Consider the following 22,868-nt stretch of genomic DNA (forward strand, 5'->3'; position numbering starts at 1 on the left):
GCATACGAAATAATTAAAAAGCCTAAGACTAGTGTGATTTGGGTCTAATCTATCTTACTGAATTAATTTTAATTACTTATTACAGAAAAGCCAGTAGAGACTTGATGAGTGTAAGCCAGGGAAAAACCATGCTTGTCTCTGCTGCACGGCTGTACTATGTTAAGTTATATGGAGCCATTTCACAAATGTTCAAGTTAATCAAAAAAGGTTTTTTTAATTTGCTTAAATATTACACATGTAATGGCAGGCTTTGTGGAGTTGGATATACCTTACAGTCCTATATAACTGTATTTTTTAATGTCTTATGAAGTGGGAATGTAAAAGATGCTTGTTTGCCCCACGTGGGAGCCTGTGGATTTCTAGTGTATCTCTGTGATGGTTGAAACAGCTGGCAGTGTTTAATGAATCGTATCTCCATGTATTTACAAATAAAGATTTCAGAAATCACTTTCTGATAATGGTGCTGTACGCGCCTCCAAAAATGTGTTTGTGTGACAAAGACTGTGCGTAGTTTGGTAGAAAAACGATGCCCGAGTAATAGCGCTTGGCTTTCAATTCCTTGTTCCGCAGTGAGCATCCCGGCATTCGTGTTTATTTTTACATTTCCTTTTGCTATTGTTTCCAAGCTCCAGGGCACGGCGTCGTGAGGAAGTAGAGGAGGCAGCAGCTTTCCTGTTGCGCTCTGCGGTCACTGGGTGGTGCTGTTTCTCCTCTCGATTTGCAAATCGCTCCTTGTAACAGTTCTTAAGGATGTTTTGAGAAGCAAAAGGGTTGGACTTGTGGGCTCCTTTTTGAGACTGTTTTTCTGAGACTGTGTAGTATATATACGTACTTTGCTCAAAGAAAGCTAGTGCTTCAGAGAAAGTGTGCAGGCTTCCCAAGTTCTCTAGTTATGAACTATGTTGCACAGGTGTAGCTGCCTTAGCGTGGTGGAAAGCGTTTGCTTACTTCTCAAGGGGCAGCCAAGGAGAGACAGGTTAAGAATAGAACAATTTCATAGGCTTCAGAAAAAATCATGAATAAAGCTGCACAGTAAGTCAGCTATGGCTCTGGGTTGGAACACGTGCAGACCGTGAGCCTCTGGGAAGGTGAGAAAGGCTTTACAGTAAGTGCTCTGCAGCCACTATGCAGGTAGCTGCTCTGGGAGCTGCTCGGTGCCCCAAGGCTTTCATGCCACCAGCTGCTGGTTAATTTGTGCTTACCTGTTAGGAGCCAGCCCTGTAATGGCCACTCACGTTCAAGAAGTGGAAAGCAGAGCCTGGTGCTTGATGCCTGTAGGCTGATGGGCCCCATGGCAGGCTGTGGTTCTTCACCAAGCCCTAGAGCTGAGCGTGGAGGGATGGGCTGTGCTGCAGAGCCTTCTGCTGGGCTCCATCAAAGTGTGGGCAATTCACATTGTTTAATGAGTCTGTTAATGTGACATCTTTTGAAATTTGGATCGTATAAATATGGCCCCGTTTAAAGAAGTCTGCAGGATAGAGTGCTCTCTGGTTTACATTTTCTAGTAATGAACATAAATGATGGTCTTGTTTTAAAGCAGAAGACAAGCCAAGGAAAAATGAAGAGAAAGTGACGTTAGGATAGTCCTTGCAGGTTAATAATGGAATCTCACAGTGGCTTTTTGAAAGCCTGTGTCCCTGGAATAATCCTGGTGAAACCCCTGCTGTTCCCAGGTTCCTGCTGCACGTACCAGGCATTACCACATCCATCACTCAGCCCTGCTGGGAGGAGGGCTTGTGCTGTCATGGAGCTTGTGGAAGAAATGGCATTTCCCCTTTGCTTCTTGCAAAGCACAGGAGGGTTTGTGTCGCCAAGGCTCTCTCACTGCATGTGATATCTTTGCAAAGCACAGGAGAAAAGCATTATCTTGTCTGTTGCCTTGACGTTTGCAGATTATGCATTACTGAACGTATTACTCTCAGCTTGCCTTGGTGTCTTTGAAATCCACTGGTCAGCTTCCACAGAATCGGGTGAATGGTTGAGGCTGCACAAGATTCCTGAGCAGCTGGGACAGAAGAGCTCCTGTCAGTATTGCCCAGCGAGGGAGGAGCACTGCGTTGTCTCATTGATGCACTCTGGGGGGCTGCGTGCTATGGGACTCTGGGACATTGGAAAAGCTGTTTCCATTGGAACAATGTGCCTTTCACTTCACTGTCCCCAGCAGTTCAATGCCAGCCGTCTTGTGTGAAGAAGTCTGGTTGCTTACCTTCCTGCTGCTGAGTTTAATTATTTTTATAATTTCTTGGCAGGTTTTCTTGCATCCTCACAATGAAGGTGGCACAGTGCCATGTGCTGTTATCCTGGTCCTCATGGGGACTTGCTGCTCCTGGTGCAGAGTGACTTCCTTTTAGCCTACCAGCATCCCAGATAATGTCCAATATAATGTTGTCTGTCTACACAGAGAGAACAACTTGTGCCTTGCTGAATTTAGGGGGAAAAGAATCAGTCTTTGTTTATAACTCCACTTTTGCAAAGTGGTTGTTAGAAGTACACAGCTGATACCTCATGGATACCACACATCTGTGTTGCAGCTTTCTGCAGTGATAAATGCTTAAATGTGAAGCTTGCATGTTTAGCAATGAACAATGGATTTAAAGTTGAAGGCTAGTTGTTAAATGAGATTTAACTCATTGATCTTGCTATAAAATTAATAAAAATGCTATTTTACTTGAACCCAGAAGGCTTCGTAATAGTAAAAGAACACTATTTTCTACCAGTGCCTTAGCTGCAGTTAAGAAGCTTTGTTTTTTTGTTTTTTTGTTTTTTTTTAAGCTCTTATATTTAATGAGCTTTTTTAGCAATGCAAATTTGCTTGCCTGAAGTAAATCCTTCAGATCTGATTTACAGACGTGAGATACGATCCATATAGAACTTCTAACCTAATGTGGCCGGAGCAACTTTTGGAATGAGCTTAGTTGTGCAAGGTGTGCCATAGCACTACACTGTTCGTAGTGGATGAAATGTAACAGTAAGATGTTATGATCCTCGTGTTGGCAGCTTTTAGTAGAAAAGTCCTGGGCTTTGCCTGCCAGCTGGAACCAAGCAGTTAGAAGCTGACATTAGGCTGATAGTAGCTGCTCACGTGCAACTTTTCCTTCCAGTAAGCATATATTTCTTGGTTGTGTGGGCTGAGGTTCTTCACATGTCAAATTCAGGAGGTGTTCTGTAAGCACCTGCTGCTAGGCTGGATAAACCTTGTTCTTCTGCACTCGATGCAATTTGCCATCACCTTCAGCAGAAGCATATTTCTCACTTTCAAAAACGCACAGTGAGACTCGGGAGTCCTTATCTTATGAAATTTGAGGAGATAATTTTAATTACCTTCTAATAATTAAATTACTAAATTCAGAAAACCAAATCAGCAAAACGATCTACAGTATAATTGGATTTGTTGTATGTACTCCAAAATCAGTCAAGATTTCATGATTAAATAGGAAGTAGCATGCTAAAAAGCAGCAGCAAAGGCAGGATCTCTCACATCATTCTTATACATGCCACAAATAAGAGCAGGATATCAAGGATATAAAGGATATAAATGCCCTTTTAAATATCTTGTTTGTGTTCATGTGCTTTTCCTAAATTGCCCAAAGACCAAAACACTGATCTAGCAGTAAAGAGTCACGTACTTTGCTCAGTGTCTTCAAGTTTGAATACTTGTGGGAAAGTCTTTGCTAAACAAACCATAAAACTGGAGTTTAGAATTAACTATAGAACCAGTTAAAAGACCCAGACTCAGTAAGCAGCCAGCATGAAGTAAGTATGGGAAGGAATTTAGCCCTCAGCCATGTTCACTGATCAGATCTCCCTGGAAAAGGAGAACAAAGGCTCCAGTAGAAGTTTGGGCTGGTACATTTGTAGAACACTCTGAGCTTATCATTAGCCAAGAGCAAGGGAATCCACTCCAAGAGAACGCATCATGTTCCACTAGTGCAGAATCAGTCAGTGCTATGAACGAAGCGGGGCATCTGAGACAGAGCACAGCATCATAGTTTGGAAATAGCTTCTTCCTTCTGGTGCCTGCCTTGTGTGAAGGTGACCTCTCGGTTCTCTTCTTTTTTGCAGCTGAAACAGGACATCTACATTAAATATTTGTAATTGCAACAAAGGAAAAGCACTATTAGTTATTTTAAAAGTGCCATTACTCAAGCATGAAGTTATTTTTCTCTGAACTGGTGCAAATGCCAGAGTAGCTCATTGTTACATAGGTTTCAGGAGAATACATCCTGTGTGCTAAAGTCAATGCCAATCACAAAGTTATCGCAGGACGAGGGGAAATGGTTTTAAGTTGAGGGAGGGGAGATTTAGATTGGATGTCAGGGGGAAGTTCTTTATAGAGAGAAGGGTGAGGTGCTGGAACAGCTGCCCAGAGAGGCTGTGGATGCCCCGTCCATCCCTGGAGGTGTTCAAGGCCAGGTTGGATGGAGCCCTGGGCAGCCTGGTTTAGCATTAAACGTGGAGGTTGGTGGCCCTGCATGTGGCAGGGCGTTGGAGATTTGTGATCCTTGAAGTCCCTTCTAACCCTGGCCATTCTGTGGTTCTGTGATACGAGCAGGCTGTAGAAAAGTTTGTCACGTCAGTCTTTTTTCCCAGAATTTGGCCTTTTTTCCCTAAATGGCCTCTTGTCAGTGCAGATTTTTTCCCCTTAGTGTGACCTTTGGGAGAGACTGTCTCTAAAATTATTCCCTCTTGTTTCACTTCTTGTTCTTGCATGATAAAAGGCAATTGGAGAGGCGGAAAAGCTGCAAGTTTGTTGTCTAACCCATGTATGTGTCCTGTTCAGTTTGGAAAGGGACTCTCATTTCATAACTGTTTGTGGGAATAGCTAAACTGACATGTTTTTGCCTTCTCACATATTTTTTCCTATTTCTTGTCTTTGTATCTCTCACAAGCGTTGCTACAGTAGTTAACAATGGCACTGTCAGTACAATGAACTGTGGTGCTATTTATCACAGAAATCAACCATTCCTCCAGTGGAAACAAATCCCTTAGGTAGATCCTTCTTAGCCACATAAACATTTTTTGCTGGCGATGAAACAGAACTACTTTGAAGTGTAGGATACTGAAGAAATAACATCTACTGTGGTTAAAAGTCTCAAGGGAGGAATTAATATATCGTAAAGATCAAATGTTACCACTTTAAAAATCATCCTGGTTTTCAGACACAGAAGCTTTTCTCTGCATTAGAGAAAAAAAAAATTGCTTTGACTTGTTTTCCTGTGCTGTGACAGCAGAACATCTTACCTTTTCCTCCTGCATAGGCAACAAGCTACTAGAAGGAAGATGAGAACTCCCATAATGCAGGCTATCACAACAGAAACAAGAACACCTAGAAGAAAAGGGGAATCATACAAAGCAGTTGAATTCATTTACCTGGGAGGAAAATGCTGATTGCTAATCTGTCATAACACTTTCTTCCCACATCTGCAACTTTCCTGCCATGTTGTACCCACTGCCACTTGTATCACTTTTGCAGTCATGGAAGGGATAAGTTTGCACAGGTGTGTATCAGAAAGTCCCAATCCCACAGCTGAGTCCATAGTCAGGATGTCAAATCAGATGCCTGCTGCAGTCACAACGCCAACATGCAGCCAAAGGCACAGCAGATGTCTTTGGCTTCCTGGGCACAGGCTGCCCAGGGAAGCTGTGCGTGTCCCATTGCGGAGGCATTCAAGGCTGGGCTGAAAGGAGCCGTGGGCAGGCCTGATCTGTGGGTGGCAACAGGCCCACAGAAGGGGGTTGGAACTCTGTAATCCTTAAGGTCCCTTCCATTCCAAATCATGATGTGATTCTGTGATTTGATGCTGTAACGTATTGGCATCAGCAAAAATGAAGAGCTAAACTCAGGAAACAAAGGATGTTAGATTTGATGCCTGTTGTTTTTTCATGGCAGGACACTATTGATTTTGAGCAGCTGAAGAGTGATGTGCTTTGTCTTTGATAACATTGATTAAAGGCACCTAAAAAGGTAAGAATGAAATCCAGATTGCAGTGTGAACAACTGAATGATCTCATGTTTGTATTGAGATGTTAAGCACTATCGCTATAATCTCGCTTTTGATAAAGATGTAATTTTTACAGTAGAAGTATTTTTGCTCTTTTGGCTGACCCAAAGACCATGAAGGTGAGTATTGTTCACATTTTCATATTTCATTCACATACTATTTTTTATGTTTTATGAAATTGTCTCTAAGTAAAGGCAAGTTTTTGTTTTATGAAATTTACTTACAGTAAAGGCAGGTTTTGCTACAGTGAAAGTGCATCACATGGGCTGCAAAATCTAACACCAAATAGAAAATTACAGAACAAAAGCTTGTAGTTTAAAGGGGAGAGGTAGGGAAAACTCAAACTTCGTATTTTAGATTTCTGTTTGATGAGGATATCTTAGGAAATTCAGATAGAAAGCTTTTTAACAACACTACACACCTGTTCCTGTTTAATTTGTGAGCACTGCAAGGTTTGAGTCTCTAGAGGTTCCTTCCAACCCCTGCAATTCTGTGATTGCTGTAATAAATCTCAGCTGTGTGTGTGGAGCTGATTTTATTGGAACAGGTTCCTAACAGGCAAAATACATTTTAAGCATGTTTGAGTTTTGGTGAGTGATCCTCTAGGATTTGAGGCGTTTTGAACTTTAGTGCTTATTCATGTTGAGCATGAGTTTAGATTTTAGTCATTGGCACCCAAACTTGGATGATCTAATACTTCAGTAATTTGAATTTGGGACACAAAGCACAGTTCAGTGGCTCCATTGTGTGGCATGGGCAACTCTGATGAAGATATGCAGCCCTCAGACTTGACACTGCAAAGGCAGAAACGTTGCTCCAAAGGAATGCTTTTAGGTTGAGGCCTGGAGTGTGCACAACAGAACTTCTTTCACAGATTTCTGTAGTTGTCCCAAGCCATGTTTCAGTGAATGGCCTCTCCTTCCCTTTTCAACAAGAGTGCTCTGTTCCTGCCTCTGGTACCTCTGGCAACCAGCAGCCAGGTGCTCCTCAGCTGTGCTTTGGGGGAAAGGTTTTTTCTTTTTCCTTTTTAAGTTAAGGGACTGCACCTGTGAGGGAGCTTTTATGGTTGGATTAGGTGGAATGTGAGATTACAGGGGACGATGAATGCCTCTCTTGCAGTGGGTAGAACACTTTTGCTGTGGTTCACTGGTGGCCAATGAGCCTCTGTAATTAAGTGTACTTAAACTGAATGGGGTTTCTATTAAATTAGCACTGAGAAATGCCTTCTGTAGCCATAGAGACCAGTTCTTGGGTGAGAACAATGGGGTGGGCAATAACCCATACAACTCAGCCCTAGCAAGTTATGCCAACGTTAAGGAAAAACTGAAAATGCTTTTATAGCAGGTGTCACCTCTGCATGGGAAGCAAACAGTGGAGCTTAGTAGAGGAAGAGCCAAATATTGTTTTTGGCTTTGGCACTGGTTCACAGCAGCAATTTCAAAAATGTCAAATTTGATCCTCTAGATGGACATAATAATGCTTATCCCATTTCTGTGAAGTGTTTAGATCCCCAGATTAAAACCATGCTGCCTGATTTTGTATTGAGTTATTGAGATCACAGATTGTAACTCATTACTTTAAGAATTGAGCGTGATTTATAGAGAGAGAGTAGACAGGTGCAGAAAATTCAGCTTAAGTCCTAGATGGAAAACAGCATTTCTCATCCCTGACTGTTGTGAATCATGTTAGCAAACCAGCAACATATGCTTGCTTACTTTCATGAATTGAGAGGAGAGAAAAAGTGGCAGTTGGATTACCTACAATTCTGAGTTTTAGCACATGGTAGCTGCTCGTTCCAGAACTCCTGTTATTAAAGTATTTCTGCTTAAACATGTCTTCAGTAAAGTGTGCATGGAATTAAGTTAAGTTCCTTATTGTCCAAGCTTACTTAGTTTCCCTCTCTCCCCAGACTTTGGTAATTAAAGCTCTAGCAGTTTTGGGACATTCAGTCCTAGAGAAGTGCAAAAAAGTAGAAGTCAGTTATTTTTGAGATTCCTGTCATGTTTGTTTGCATCACGTACTGCAATTTGCTCTGCTTTGTGTATCAGAGGTAATCATGCTATGAGTAGGCCTGTCCAGAGCCAGTTAGTTGCAGGGCATGCTTCATACCCTGCATGTGACAGCAGAAGGATGTCATGGGCTTCTGTTATGTTACTGGATCATACAATATACAGTGTTACAAGTTATTTTTACTTATCAAATTTGAGTTTCTCTTGAGGACCTTTTCCAATTCTCTTTAATTACCCCAGAACACTCTCCCTGAAATGCAAAGCTGTGATTCCTTCTCAACTTGTTGTCTGCACAAAAGTAGGCCTGATATTACTGGGAACCAGAGATGTAACTGAGGAGAGAAGGCCAGCTCAGTTAAGCTGGCTGAAAGCATTCAGCTGTAGGGAGCTATTTAGTGTCTGGAGTGACAGCAGATAGCTCTGCTAAACATGAGGAGGCCAAACAGTCCTCCTCTCTTCATCTCCTTCTCTTTGATTGGGGTCAGAAGGGTTGCTTGGTGTGGCTTGTCTGATAGCTGCTGTGAGACAGAACTTTGTATACACTCTTTGAATGCCATCACTCTTACATAGTTACCCATGCAGAAGGGGAAAAAAAAACAACAACAAAAAGAAAGCTATCTGCAGGAGAGTGGGCCTCTACTTCTGTGCTGGTACAGCGCAACAGGACTGCCACATCCATGCTTCCAGCTTACCCAAATGACTGTGTGCAATTTCTTTGCATAGAAGTGTTTGTACAGCCTACCTTCACGGAAGGAGATAAAAACAAGTCTTTCACGAAACTCCTGAACGTTTCGGAAGTTATTGACCATTTCCAGGGGTTCTGGGTCATCACTCTCTGTGCAGTACATGGCTGTTTCCAGTGCCAGCAGCTGTAAAGGAAAGCACACTGTTCAGCTTCCAGAAGCAGAAAAGACGATGCTGGTGTATCGCTGACGGTGTCTGTTGGAACGTACAGGCATAGTCAAACAGAAAGGGGTACATGAAATAATGCTTGGAAGTCTTACATGGCCCATGAGCCCCAATAGAGAGTAATGTGTAAACAGTGGTGACATCTCTGGAACCCCTACCTGTATGTGTGTTTTATATACTGAAAAAATAAAGGCTGGTTAGTAATTAGCTGACAGGAAAATTGGATGGGAGGAAATGTGGTGGTCCTTTGCAGTAGAGACTAACTCCTAAGCAGTGCTATTTCATGAAGGAGCTCACCAAAGAACTCATGCTTTGGTAAAACAGTCTGGTACAGTGGATGAAGTTAATAATTGACTCTCATCACAGGGAGCACATGGGAATTAAATCTCATATTAAAGGTGGTAATAACATTTTTAGTAACATTTTTTCCTTGTGTTTATAATTAGATGAATTGGTAGATAGTGATTACAAGCTTATGTAATTTGTCAGTGTCCACTTGAAAACAAAAGCTAGGTGAGAACAAAGCTTAGATGAGAACAAAAGCCTTAAGTTAGAGAAAAGTCTGGGGATTCAGGCTTGACGAATTATACATCACAAGCTTTTTAGAAACAGTGACATCTACTCAATCTATCATGTCTGAGAGTCATGATCAGAGCACAGGGGAACTTAGAGTTTGGAGTTCAGACATGAAGCCTTGGCAAAAACGATCTGGCAGTGACTTGTGGAAAGACTCTCAGCAGGGAGCAAGCACATGGTAAAAAGAAATGAATCTCACTTCAATGTGATTCTTCAAGCTGTTGCTATACCAATTGCTATTCAATTGGCTGCCCATCATTTTGGTCAACTGCAGATGGGTTAACTCTACAGTGAATAGGGTATTGATCGAAGTCAGTTCTGTGACGTGCATCCCACCTGAAAGATTTTAGCAACAGTCACTTTCCAGTTCAATAAGAAAGTAAGATAAATCCAGAATCCATTTACTGCTCCTTAACAAACATCTATCAGGACAACTCGTGTTGTATTTAAACTTGCCTGCTCTTGTGAAATTTTAACGGGGTGCCGGAAGACTGTCCAGAGAACGCTGGGGTAGCAAGGAGGAGTTGTCAGGGATCCTTCATAGCGATAATACTCAGCTGGTCTGTCAGGAAGCAATTCCTGAATGTTGAAACCAGGGACATGGACCATCTGATCTAAAACAGAGGATTTAACAGTGTTAAATGCTGCATCGTTACCGTGTGCATGGTATACTAATGCAATGATTCTGCTCTGCAGTAAGCAGGGTGCTTCGTCTGATCTCTAGGAAAAGAAAAATATTTGTAAGTGGAGATGATCCCGGTTTGACATAGGAAACCCCAAAGTCTGCGTTTCCTATATACAGATCTTGTCATAGATACCAAATCAGAATTTTGTACAATAACCTGTAGCCAAACCAAACAACAGCTGGTGCAGGAAATAAGGCTCCCATGGCTGTGTGTATCTTGCTATACACTCTCCAGAGTAATGCATTGAATATTCAAAGTGTCTCATTTTATGACTGCTTTGCCTGGGATTGCAGGACTGTTTCTGCAGCTGGTTCAGCCTGTCACAGGGTACCTATCTGGTACCTGTCTGATACTTCAGAACAGTCACTCACCCTTATATTTCACATTCCGGAAGTGCCTGAAGATCTTTTCATATGATGGGTTGAAGGGTCCAATCTGTAATGAACAGACTGTTAACAACTGTGTAGGTCCTTGTGCTTTTGCACACAGCAGCAAGCAGTATTTGATGAACTCTGCCCTAAGGAAACTGAGTATGCTGTCCAGATTTAAATAGAATTACTCTTTGCAACTGAAATATTACATACCAGTCCCAATAAAACTCTTAGTCTGTCTGTGGCTGTTAAAGGTGCTTTGTTACACTCAGGTCTTAACTGCAGCTTAGTCCTTTTGCACACACTTGAAAGACTGAGTTGCTCTGCCTGTTCGGCCTGCAGCAGAAAGGAGGAGCAGCCATTTCCTCTGAGAACATCAATAGACAGAAGTTCTCAACTGACATGCTGCCCAGCTCATCTGCTGCTTTCTGGTCCAAGCCACATCTTTCCACCCACAGATGTTCCTCAGTCTACTGCTCCTCATAGACCACGAAGATGAAAAATGAACTGTTGGGTAATGCAGAGCCACTGGCAGGAGCAGTAACTCAACTAGCAAGCAAGACCACGTGTTTTAACTGCTACCAACAGCTTTTTGGTTTAATAATCAGTGTCTTTCTTATGAATTCTTGGGTGCTTAGCAACTCCTCTGACAGCAGACATGTTAAACTCTTGTCCTTAGCTGAACTGTAAAAGCCACCGGCTTCCTGAAAGGTTTTCAAAGACCTAATCACCAGACTTAACAACATTCCCTTATTTGATTTTAAACATCATTATTTGGGGGAAAAAAATCATAATCCTCTGCATAATATACAGTACTCTGAAGTTTTTCACAGCTGCAACTTCCAAATGAACTGAAATGTAACACAGTTATTGACAAATTCTTAGAACTAGGAAGTGAGGTGGGATGAACTAGAGCTTGGTCTGTGGACGTCGTCACTTTTCCAGTGAAGTGTAGAAGTAGACTTTGAGTGAAGGGTTTTTTATGCTGCAGAAAATTAAAAATTGTCTTGATAGTTAAGCTTATTCTATTAATTAAGACTTTTAATTCTCAAGAAAATATAGATTTATATATGTATATATACAAGCTTGTCAGAATTGTTTCGTAGCATCATGATTACCTTTAATTGCCTATATGTGTGGCCTCAGAGGGGAATAAGGAAACTTGTCCTGTCATCTAAAAAAAGCACTGAATTTACTTGGTACCTGTTTACGTATGTGCTGATGGGATCGGCCTAAATGTTACTTTAAAGCTCACTAATGACTTAATTACTGAAAAAATGTTAAAAACAAAAACAAGAAAACAAACTGCACCCCCAGTCTTGTGTCCTACCTCAAGAAGAATAGCCAAAACTGCCAGTCCGTTTGCTTTGTCCATTGCTGCTGTTATATCTGGATATTTCTCAGAGTTATAATGTACAATATGCACCTGCAGAGAAGGAGATATGTTTTCATGATAATGCTGTGGGCATGGTAATGTTTTTATTTAGCAACTGAAAAAGATGAGTGCAGCCATCTCAGGCTAACAGCAGTAGAACAGCATTCTTCAGTGCTTTTTGGGCAGAGTGGTGAGATCCTTTCTGGAGAAAAGCAAAAGGTTTGAAATACCCCTTCCCAGCTTCTCTCTGGTTGTTATCCCTCCTGTCTACGTGCCTGGGGAGCAAGAAGAATGATTGTTTTCTCTTCAAGGCATCTTGTTTGTAATACTAGCACTGGTAAATGTTTCTGAAAAAAACAGTATTTCATTTGATCGTTTTGCAGCAAATATCCAATTGGTACTGCATTCCAAAATCTATTCCCAAATCCATAATTCAGGGTTGGGAAAGATAATAAGTAGTTCTTCAATGAAGCAAAAAGTGCGAATAAAGATAGAAGAAGAGCATTTGAAGACGTTGTTCAAACCCAGCCAAGCAGTCTTGTGCAGCTAGAAGGTTACAGAGAAACCAAGCAATCTGCTGGGAGTTACTTAAGAGACCCAGTGCCAGCCCTGAGTTTAGAATATAGCTCCCTGACTTGTAGTACTTTGGAGCCCACCCTGTTGTGGTTCAAAAGCATATTTTAATTATACACTCAGATCATAAATACTTGGATTAGAATCTTGCAGCCTTTTCAGAAATACACCAAAGTAAAGATCCCATTTGAGATTGTGTCCAGCCTCCTTTATCTCGCTCATTGATTTGAGCATGTCTTACCTCTGCTGCAAAGTGCTTCCCGCTGACTGTGTGCTCTGAGCCTTCCGACTTGTTTCTGTTTCCCCAGTGCAGGTGAAGTTGAGATGCAGTGTATTCAAAAGGGAGGTTTCTGATGTGCATGGTGGGTGACAGATGCATTTTCACTGTAAGCAGACCGAAGGCAGGTGGGGGCAAATGATACCACAGCTTTTAAGGAGGGGGCAAATAAAACTACGACAGTTAAACATAATATGCAGGGAAAGAACAAGGCAGAATAGCTACATTTTTAACTTGGAATCCATCCCAGTCTGTCGATAGGAGCTAAACACTTGTTTGTCATTAACTCTTCCTAAGCGATTCAGAAGAATTTAGAATATTCCTTTTTCTGCTTTCTTTAACTAAATGAACTGAATGTGGGAATTGTTGCTAATTATTGCTCTGTCCTCCTTGAAGAATGCAAAATTATCTCAGCTTTATTAAAGAGAAAGTTATCAAAGTATTGAAGGAAAACTTAGGCTCATGCGCCTTCTCTAATTCCCCTTATAATGCTTAAAATGTCTTAATAAATTAATATTTCATAGTATTTTTGAAATCTTGTTATATTGAACTCCTCTGTCTGTTTATCCTCTCTAAGCAGCCTGTGACAGCACCAAGTAAACTACTGATCTCTCCCTCCCTCCCCCTTCCTCAGTCAAACCCAGAGTGCTGCTGTCAAGCAGCAAGATACCTGTTGACCTGAGGTGTTAGTATTTCCTCTTTCAGCATGATGGAATGAGTTTTTTTGTATATTTGCTAATGCTGCTCAGCATGGAGAACAGGCTAGCTTATATTTTGTGTATAAATTACAGTAGAAAGGGAATTGAGATGTTCTCTATTGTCATTGATTACTGAGAAATTGGGTACTTCGTTGAACAATGATTTGTATAAAGAAAATATCATCTGCTTTGCAATTTATCTTTACTGGCTTCTAGTGAGAATATAATTTGTTTCTGACGTGTCCCAGATTTGCTGGGAAAGCAAGGCTCAAAACTCACGAAGGAGCAGCTGCAAACATTTTCTGTTAGCTAAAAAGCATTTCTTGAGGTCTGCTGTTCTGTCTAGCTGAAGTTAGTAATTGCATCTGGCTTAACTGGCAGTGAAGTGCCTTAGCTGTGTGTAGGACTGTCACATCAGTCACTTCTAAGTACCCTACTGATTTCTTCTCTAGCCATGAGAGAAGATAACAGCAGATGCTGTAATGATCACTCTAACAAAGAGCTGATTTTCCATTGAACCAACTGAGAGATTGGTCTTTACCTGAAGAATGTGTTTGTGATGCTGTACACAGCAGCTTTACCTCACTGAAAGCATGAGGAAAAAATGAGAAGTGCATTGCGAGCACATTTTAACAGAGCATGCCAGAGAAGAGCAGAGGCAAAGACTGCAGAGGTCCTTTTGATGCTTGTAGGATACAAGAAGTGCCTTATACGTGTCCTTATTTACATGTCCTCAAGTGTCTCATGAAGGGAAAAGATGGTGGGACAAACTTAACTGTCACTGTATGTAGTGTTGATATGGTAGATATTGCAGATCTTTATGTGACTGCATCCTGTCTGCTTTTTACTTTGTGTGCTGATGCTTTTAATACAGCCAGGCAGAGCATGTTTGTAAGCTGTTTCTAATTATTTTTCTGTTCTTTTATCTATTTGTCTTATCCTGCGCTACAGGAGGTTTCTACCTCAAGTCAAAGGAACAGAATAGTGCTCCTTTGTTCTTTTTCCTCCGTGTAACTCAACTGAGCTGCTTTGATTAGAATATCAGAGATAACTGCACTCATATTTTATCAATTTCTCTCTTTCTAATATAATCACCAAGTCTGTTTCAGAGCACTTCAGCCAAAGTAGTAAGAAAAGCTTTCAAAGGCAAGGAATTGTTTTTGACATGCCTATTATTTATTGAAGAAAACCACAGTTTTTCAGTTCTGCTTGCAGCAAATCCATCTGTGCTTTGTACAATCCCAAGTTTCCCTACTGTGTTCTCTAGATATGCATATGCTGATGAAGAGGCATCATAGCTTAACTTCAAATGATAATCAAAGTAATTTGCCCATAAAATACAAGATTACAAACTCCAGCAACTTTCCTACATAATTGTTTGCTGTCATTGAGCTCCCTTACCTGAGTGCCCATTATTAGTCAGTGTGAACTGGTCAGTGGAAGACACATTATAGCCTATGAATTCTAAAGGTGAGAGATTAGAATCATATTGGAGAATATCTTTGTGAAAATCTATTGGTGATTGAAATACTCCTCCACAAAATGGATATTTCTTCGGCCAGGTGTTCTCTCCATCAGGACCTACATAAAGTGACAAAATTGACATTGGTCAGCCTTAACTCTGTCCAGGTAGCACATGCCTTTCCCTCCCCCAGACTGATTCAACTATCATTCAGAAGTTGGAATGTTCAGAAGTTTCACCCTTTGCTGAATTTTGAAGACTTTTTTTAAATTCAGCTTTTCTCAATTCTTGTTTCCAGGATGCCACTTAATTGAAAAGGGCCTTATTATCATAGTAAGATGCATTTGCTGGCGGAGGCAGTGCCAGCAGAAATCTCACCTAGAGACTGTTCACCATCCCTTGATTTTGGACAGCCTTGGCTGCCGTTTTATCTCACCCTGCTGGGGGCAGCTCAGTGGATTAGGCCTGTGGTAACAGCACCGCAGCCAAACGCAGTGCTTCTGATCCTCTGATGGTGGTGTTGTGTCTCCTTGAAGTCCTCACGCACAAGTGAAACTGTATCTATGCCAGCAATATTTACTGATGTGAATTACTTTTCCCTATAAAGCTTACAGGCATGTGCATGTTAATGTGGCTATTCCTGCATTCTGAAGAGAATTTCTGATGGAAGTGACTTCATGTTGACAGAGGAAAGCTTCCATATTTTCCAGCAAACAGAAAGCCAGATCCCTGTAAACCTCTCCTTATCATACATCTCCATCTCGCAGTGTTACCTACATCACAGTAAAAAGCTAATTTGCAGAAGTGTTATGGTAATCTGACCTGTAATAACTTGATCAGACTCTTGCAGAATTTTTTCCTCACAGCCTTTTGCCCTAGGCAGTCTCTAGTAAGAATAGATAACATCAAGACATTGTTGGTCTATTTAATTACGTATTAATAGCAAGCAGCTGTTCACAAGCTCTAAGCTGGGACTTTTTGGGTTTAAATACCAGAAGAAGTGCTTGTAACTTTCGTTTCTCTCTAATACTTGAAGATTCATTGATTCTTTCTAAAGCAGGAAGATCTCTTGGGGTCACACACTGATCTGGTAACCCAGGCCATTGGACCTCCTTGGATCAATTATAACTTTAAAGAGGCTGTATTTTGAGGGGAAAAAAAAGAAAAAAGTATTTCTTTAACTGTTGCAGATAAGAGATACTTCATTCTTGCCCGATGGATAGTTGCTCTCCGTGGAAGCTTGCTTGTCACAATGAATTTGTCTAGATTTGACTTCATTTAGATAGCAGCTGCTTTAAGTCTTTTGCTTGGAAACTGAAGAGCCTGCTGTGAGCATGCTTGTGTTCATCTGGAAGTACTTACAGAGGACGCTGTTTCTTGCTTCTCTTGAAGTAAATAGATTTAGTTCCTTGATTTTTTTTTTCTTTTCCAAGCCCAAAATAGCACTTGTGACTTTTTTTATCATCTCACTAGGATGTTACAGCAGATGGCCCTTAAAGGATGACAGTGCTTGTGGGACTTGCACATTGGCTGACCAACAGAAGAAGAAAGTGGGTCTACGAGGCGCCCGTGTTACCAACAGTCTTTTGCTCTGATGATCAGTGTATATTCATGTTGCTCGAGGTTCTCACAGAAGATCCAAGTTCTCTTAATCTGTAGTCAATTAAGTAGTAAAATGCACTGGGTCAGTAGCACAGGGAATGTCTGTGGTATTTTGCAGTCACGCAGAGCTCTCTGCCCCTGTTTTCAGCCAGCTGGAAGCTGTACAGCTGCAGTTAGCCCAGGGCTGAGTCAATAGTGAAGGCTGAGAGTCCAGGCTACGTGCCACAGCAACATGACCACATGGTTTCCATTTTGCTCCCAGCGCAGTCTGAGCTCAGTCTACCTTCACACAGCCTGTACGTGTAGATCTTTTGTGTGTGTGTCCAGTGGGAAGTTAGAGGAATTGCAGAATCCAAAGTGAAGCACAGATCTCCAGTTCTATCGATTGGCACCTGAATTTCTCCTGCACCCTCAACCTTGTACCTTGACCCTCAATCTTGAGATCAGCCTGCACTGACTACAGTGGCCTGACTTCCTTTGTTTTACTGTTGACTTGATTTTACTGGGGAGCATTGCAAGCTTTTACAGGGATAAAGTTAAAAACGATGGAAGGTGAAGGCTGCCATAACGACTCAGTAGGAGATTATGGTGGATGATTTCTGGCTTTGACTGCAGTCCTTCCAATTGCCATTCTTCTCTGTGCAGATCAACATTCCTTTTTTCTGGAAAAGAAACTTTCTGTGCATTTCAATTGCTATTTTGATTTTTTTGAAGTTGGTATACATTTTCTAAATAGATTAAAAAAACAGCAGTTGAAGGAAAAAATAGCTACGTTAGAAACAGGATTGCAGTGTCAAAGCACTTAGCTGGAAGGCATGAGGCTGTGTACTGTGTCAGGAACACAGTCTGAATAATACACTGGTACCAAAATTCCCCCAAATTCCTGCAGAAGTAACTAAATTGAACATGCGTGGCCCTGGGAAGAAGGGCAGAACTTCTCCTTTGCTGGTAGTAAAAGAAGCGTTGTTTTCCTTACTAACCAGCACAGTTAGGCTCATCTGCTTCCTGCTGGCAAGGTGAAAAACCCAAGCTTCTTTTATTCAAAGTATGTTGAACAATTTTTGCTAAAGGAGAATATGAGATCTGTATACATATGCTGATGGTTACAGTAATACCTAAAGACATGTCAGCTGGCAATTTTCTCTCACACATTGTGGTGATCTGGAGCGCAGGCAAAGCAAGCAGTTGTCAGCAGCAAGTTAAATCACAGAGATTCCTGCAGTTGTTGGCTGCTCCACGGGTTTATGAAGAAGCATTTTTTGCTGAAATTCTCAGTACAGGCTGTTTCTCTATGAGCATGTGGTGTGTGAAACACAGCTCTGAATGGGGAAATTCTGGCCAGAGGATTTGTTCACTTAAAATAAGATTTCTAGTTAATTCCAGTCTCTAGTTAATTAATGCACAAATTAGTTAGTACTTACCAATATAGGACCATTTTGACCCTGTTTAAAAACAAACAAAATATTAGTGTGAGTCTTTGAAATTGAGCTTACACTGTGAATTAAAGAAAGAAATCGCCCCTTAAATCCATGTACTGAAACTCACTTTCATCTGACTTTCTAGGTCCAGATGTTGAGCAAAACAAAGAAGTTTTCAAAGGCTATGAGCCCTTCCCAACCACATTATGACTAGGGTTATTCAGAGATTTTGCCTAGGACTTTCTTGTGGTTGCTTAAATTCTGGGGCCAAACTTTTTTCTTCTCTCTCTCTCCCTTTTTTTTTTTTAATAGCCACAGACTGTGTGTAGGCATCCCTGATTTCTTCTGGTGAGACAAATAAGGAGTGTAGGCAGGATGAATTTGTCATCAAAATCCCCATGCCTAACTGAGCTGTTTGAAACACATCAGGGGACTGCCTGTTGCTGCCCTGAGAAATGAGAGGCAGTCCTTTCTGCACAGGCTCTCTGGGATTTGCCAGCTGAACCATACAGAAAATACACAGGCCTTGGAAAAAGAGGATGTGATAAAGGAACCAACATAACTCAGAAAATCCCAGGGGGTTGAGTGGGTGCTAAAATAATCAATGTTCATCTGTTGCTTAAGGAACAGAATGTGGAACAGTGCCTTTGCATGCCTTTTGAAATGCCTTTATTTAAATACTCTTCTTTTTTTTTCCCCAGTCTGCTTAGAGTCATTCAACTTGCTGTGTAATTACTGGCACTTGTCCTGGCAGACCTGAGCAATTGTGGTTATCAGGCTTAGGAGGCAGTTCTGGGTGACGAGTCCTGCAAACACTCCATGCACTTGTGTATGCATGTGTGCAGCAGGTATTTATCCTTAGGTGCACACATTTGCTCAGAACCTGATTTATGTCTTTGTTTTTTGTACTCTGCAGTGTACTCACAGCTCTTAGCCAAAAACTGTTGTGTGAAATGTTTGGGATTAATTTGTGGGGATGTGCAAAACAGCATCTTACATATTGATACATGCTGGAAACACTAAGCTCTGTGGTTCCAGCACATCAGGACCAGTGAGCCTTGCTCTGTTATAGTGGAGTTTTCAAAACGAGATGTGTGTAATCACCCTGGCTGGATTCCCCAGGTTCCTTCTGCAGGAGAGTACGTGCACTGTCTTCAATTGCTACATGAGAAACCTGATATGCTCCTCCGCTCCTGTTTGCTGGGATTGTCCCTCACTGAGGTTTTTGGGGCTGCTTGTGTCCTGTGGTCAGCACGCTCTGTAGGTACCACTTGCATACAGATAGTCACCAACTGTCAACGTGCTTTAGAAATCCCCACATCCTCATCTGAGCAGCATTTGAAGAAGCATTGGCTTAACTGAAATAGCTGATCTCCACACCTGCTCCTACTTCATGTTAATATATGCATGAGGTATCGAAACCGTAAATATATGCATGTATATTTATAATATAGAACAACCTTAAGACAAGAAATTTCAAAGATTTTCAGCAATTTGGGCTTTTATTTCAAATAAAAATAAATAAAAACTTTAAGTCTTTTACCAAGTTAAATTTTCCTTAGCCTGTGAGCATCTTTGATGCTCTGTGATTCACTACCCTTGTGCCTTTACTGATAAGCACAATTATAGCTAGGGCTATGAGGGAGATGAGCAGACAACAGATGGCAGAATCTTCTTGATTTTGTCTGAAAGAACATGTCAGAGCTACAGAATTGATTTACTGTCATCCTGATATTGTGAGCAAGATTGGTGTTACGTTTACTCTGCTTGATAATGAAATTAGAATGAAGCAGACTATTATACAGTCTCCTGAATTTGGACAGAAGTCTGATTCACACCTAGAAGGGTACTACCAGCAGCTCCAGTGAGGGCTTTCCTGCCTCTGTGCTTGTCCTGCAGTGAGTGCTGATGAATAACACAGCTTCATGCCTGCATATGCCAGAGGAGTTTCCTAGAGCCTAAAGTGTATCTAGGTTTTTCGTCAATATCCAGGGAATAAGCATGTTTCCAGTAACACTTCTGAACTGGTAAACTGGGAGGGGAAAGTTGTGACAATCTGCATCTTATTTGGGTATCTGACTTGGGATGATGTCAAAAACAGGCAGGTGCTGTAGCTCATACCATTTGCTGGCACCAGCTGTCTTGTTCCAAGCTAGGAGTTCCCCAGATTTCCCTGCAGGATGCATTGTCAGACATACCTTTTCAATACATCTTTTTACTTCCAGGCCTTCACTGTTGTCGTTCTGCAGAGCACTGAGCTCTAAAAGCCTATGCTTTTCAGGTGGGACATTCTGCCATTTAGCAATTTTTTCAGAGGAAATATGCCTGAAATAACAGGCTGAGCTGAAAAGTTTGGAATTCCACCCTGTGGAGCTCATGCTGAAAACCTGGCAAAATACTCATCCTGGTGGGGCTGCACAAGAAGCAGACTGCTCTGGATTACGTGCAAACCTTCAGGTTTTTCCTTCCATGAATATTCATGCTCTCACATTACTCTATACTATGATTCTCCCCCCTATCCTATAATCATGCTATGTGGATTATAATAAGCTTGAATGGATGAAAATTAACTCCTAAAAAGAAAGTGAGGAGTGCTGATCTCCTGAAACAGGTCCCATGTAAATATAAGGCAGTGAGGTTTATTACAGGGGAAATGGGGCGCTTCACAGGGCTTACATTCTTTTTGTTTGGTTTAAAAATAAAAAGAGCAGAGGGAAAGATGTTATGGTTCCAAAGAAAGGTGTTACTAACACCGAAGAAGGCCAGTCTCACAAAGCAAGGCATGCTGAGCACACAAGTGCTCTGTAACGTGAACTACACCAGAGCACAGATTTCTGTTTTCTTTCTAAATCAGAATGTCTATTTTGAGAACTTGAAATAAGGACACTGATTCCAAACGATCGCAGATTGCAACAATCCACAGTGTTGAGCATGCTACTGAAATATTAGTTAAAGCAAACAAACAGGCAAAACAATTAAGAGCAGTGTTAATTTTCTGCATACATGAGCTACCCAGCAATAAGAGCAACAATAAAATAGCCAAAAGACTTTACCATTCAGTGACGCTGGTACCGAGAGTTGTATCTTTAGGAAGAACACGAGCACAGTAGTGACCGTGGCTCTATTGCAGCTCTTGACTGACATCTCAAGGAAAGACTTGCAATATACCAGCAGTTCACACGTTTCTCTGTACTCTGAAGAAACTCCCTTGTAGGTGTCTGGCAAACTGCAAATGGCACGCGTGCAGACCTTCTGCTAATGAATTATTGCTCTTCTGTTTCCTTGTCTCTCTCCCTCCTTTCAGGTCTGCTTTTTATAAAGCTCCTCGGACTCATCCCAAAACAAGTGATGTAATCAGACCTGCCTCTAGGTCACAGCACCCTCAGAAAGCTGATCCTTTCCTTGATCACCACAATTTTACAGAACTTCTGAGGGGATCGACTGCAGTACTTATAAAGCAAATTAAGGTGTGGAACTTAAGAAATTACGTAGCAGAGAGAGCTTATAGAATGTGTCCTTTGCTTTTGTGAACCAGACCACAGCAGAGTTTTTCCAGCCTATTTCAGAGCGGCTCTCTAAATTCCCATTTTTGGATTAGTGTGATTTTAGCATAAAGGGCCACTGTGAGAACTGGAGGGAGGGGAAGCCAGGGGAGGGGAGAGAAGTGAGGCTGTGTGGGGCACTGTTCATACTTCTGAGGGACCATGGACACTGCCCAGAAAAAAATGCCCATCTTGTCTGGAAGAATTTTTCTTTAAGCTGAAAGCTCTTGGAACTGAGAGAATACAAGAAGCAGAGAGGAATGAACATTCATGAAGCAACTGCCCCAGATGCAGAGGCTATGTTCAGGACGTGTGGGAAGGGGTAGAGAGGAGCACAGAGTGTAGATGATGTCCTCTTCTGAAGGTGATTGAGGAGTAAACTCTTAAACTGAATACTTCATGGATAGCTGAGGAGAGGGAGGTGGGATTGGAAAGACTATCAGTCGTTCCAGTTATGTACATTATTATTGATAACTGTTATTAACTACTTACTATGTCTTAGTAACAACCATGTAGCACATATTACTTTTGAGCATCTTTATTTATCAAACGCTGTTTAATTTTTTCGTGTTATTAGTCTTATATTTTTCCTAACATAATGCATGAAGCTGATAAAGGTAAATGAAAGTTGGCTGCAGCATAGCTCACTTCTATCTAGATCCTAGGTAGGGATGTGCTATAAAGCACAGTTCTGGCATATTGGTGCTATTTATCTATCATCTGATCCTATCCAGGCTGCAGAGAGCAGCAGCAAGTAATGAATGGCTTTTAGAAAGTATCTGCCTGTGAATACAGTTCCTTGCTCATATTTCATAATATTTTGTAAAACTTAATTGTAATATCTTATTCTGTTTGATTTAGTTCAGTTAGATACAATTTAGAGAGAGAGGGTGTGAGTAAAAATGTTTTTAACATGTCCTTTAATTAATTGCCGTTGCCCAAAAGAGAGGAATGCATTCTGTCTATCATGTTTGTATAGAGGAGCACAATGAGTCTGCTGAGGTTTCTGTACAAGAAATTATTTTGTCACAATCCTTCACATAATGGATGAGCAACTAAGGCTATTATCAGTAACAGCTGAAGACGACCTCGTCTACAAAATGACCTTTTGTGTAGGAGGGTTTGAACTGAGCTATCTGCCAAAATATGCCTCCATCTCCTCCTTTCTCTTTTCTGCTCGCATTCTTAAAAAATTTACTGTGCTGAAGTACTTTTTTACATCTTCCCATTTCACACCTCTCCTGGCCCGGGTGCTGCTGTCATTTGGCTTTACATCCTCCAGAGGAATTCTGGGCACAGCTGGTGGATAGAAAGTGCTTTGCTTGCAAAATGCAACCCTCCCCCCAGAGCCCCAACAAACAAACTCCA

The 22,868-nt window shown here is 41.4% G+C and overlaps 1 protein-coding gene across 1 annotated transcript; it reads right to left on the reverse strand.

The window, feature by feature from the left end:
- Positions 1–3,162: 3,162 nt before the first annotated feature.
- Positions 3,163–21,494, reverse strand: CA12 (carbonic anhydrase 12). Its single transcript, XM_048956192.1, has 10 exons — positions 21,012–21,494; positions 17,962–17,982; positions 14,878–15,057; positions 12,743–12,885; positions 11,884–11,979; positions 10,554–10,617; positions 9,953–10,110; positions 8,754–8,880; positions 5,242–5,326; positions 3,163–4,062 (listed from the first exon to the last, which is right to left on the reverse strand). The coding sequence occupies exons 1-10, from the start codon at positions 21,100–21,102 to the stop codon at positions 3,984–3,986; spliced, it is 1,044 nt and encodes a 347-aa protein (XP_048812149.1). The 5' UTR covers positions 21,103–21,494; the 3' UTR covers positions 3,163–3,983.
- Positions 21,495–22,868: the final 1,374 nt, after the last annotated feature.

Source organism: Lagopus muta, chromosome 10, assembly GCF_023343835.1.
Source record: "Lagopus muta isolate bLagMut1 chromosome 10, bLagMut1 primary, whole genome shotgun sequence".
In the NCBI taxonomy this organism is placed as follows: Eukaryota; Metazoa; Chordata; class Aves; order Galliformes; family Phasianidae; genus Lagopus; species Lagopus muta.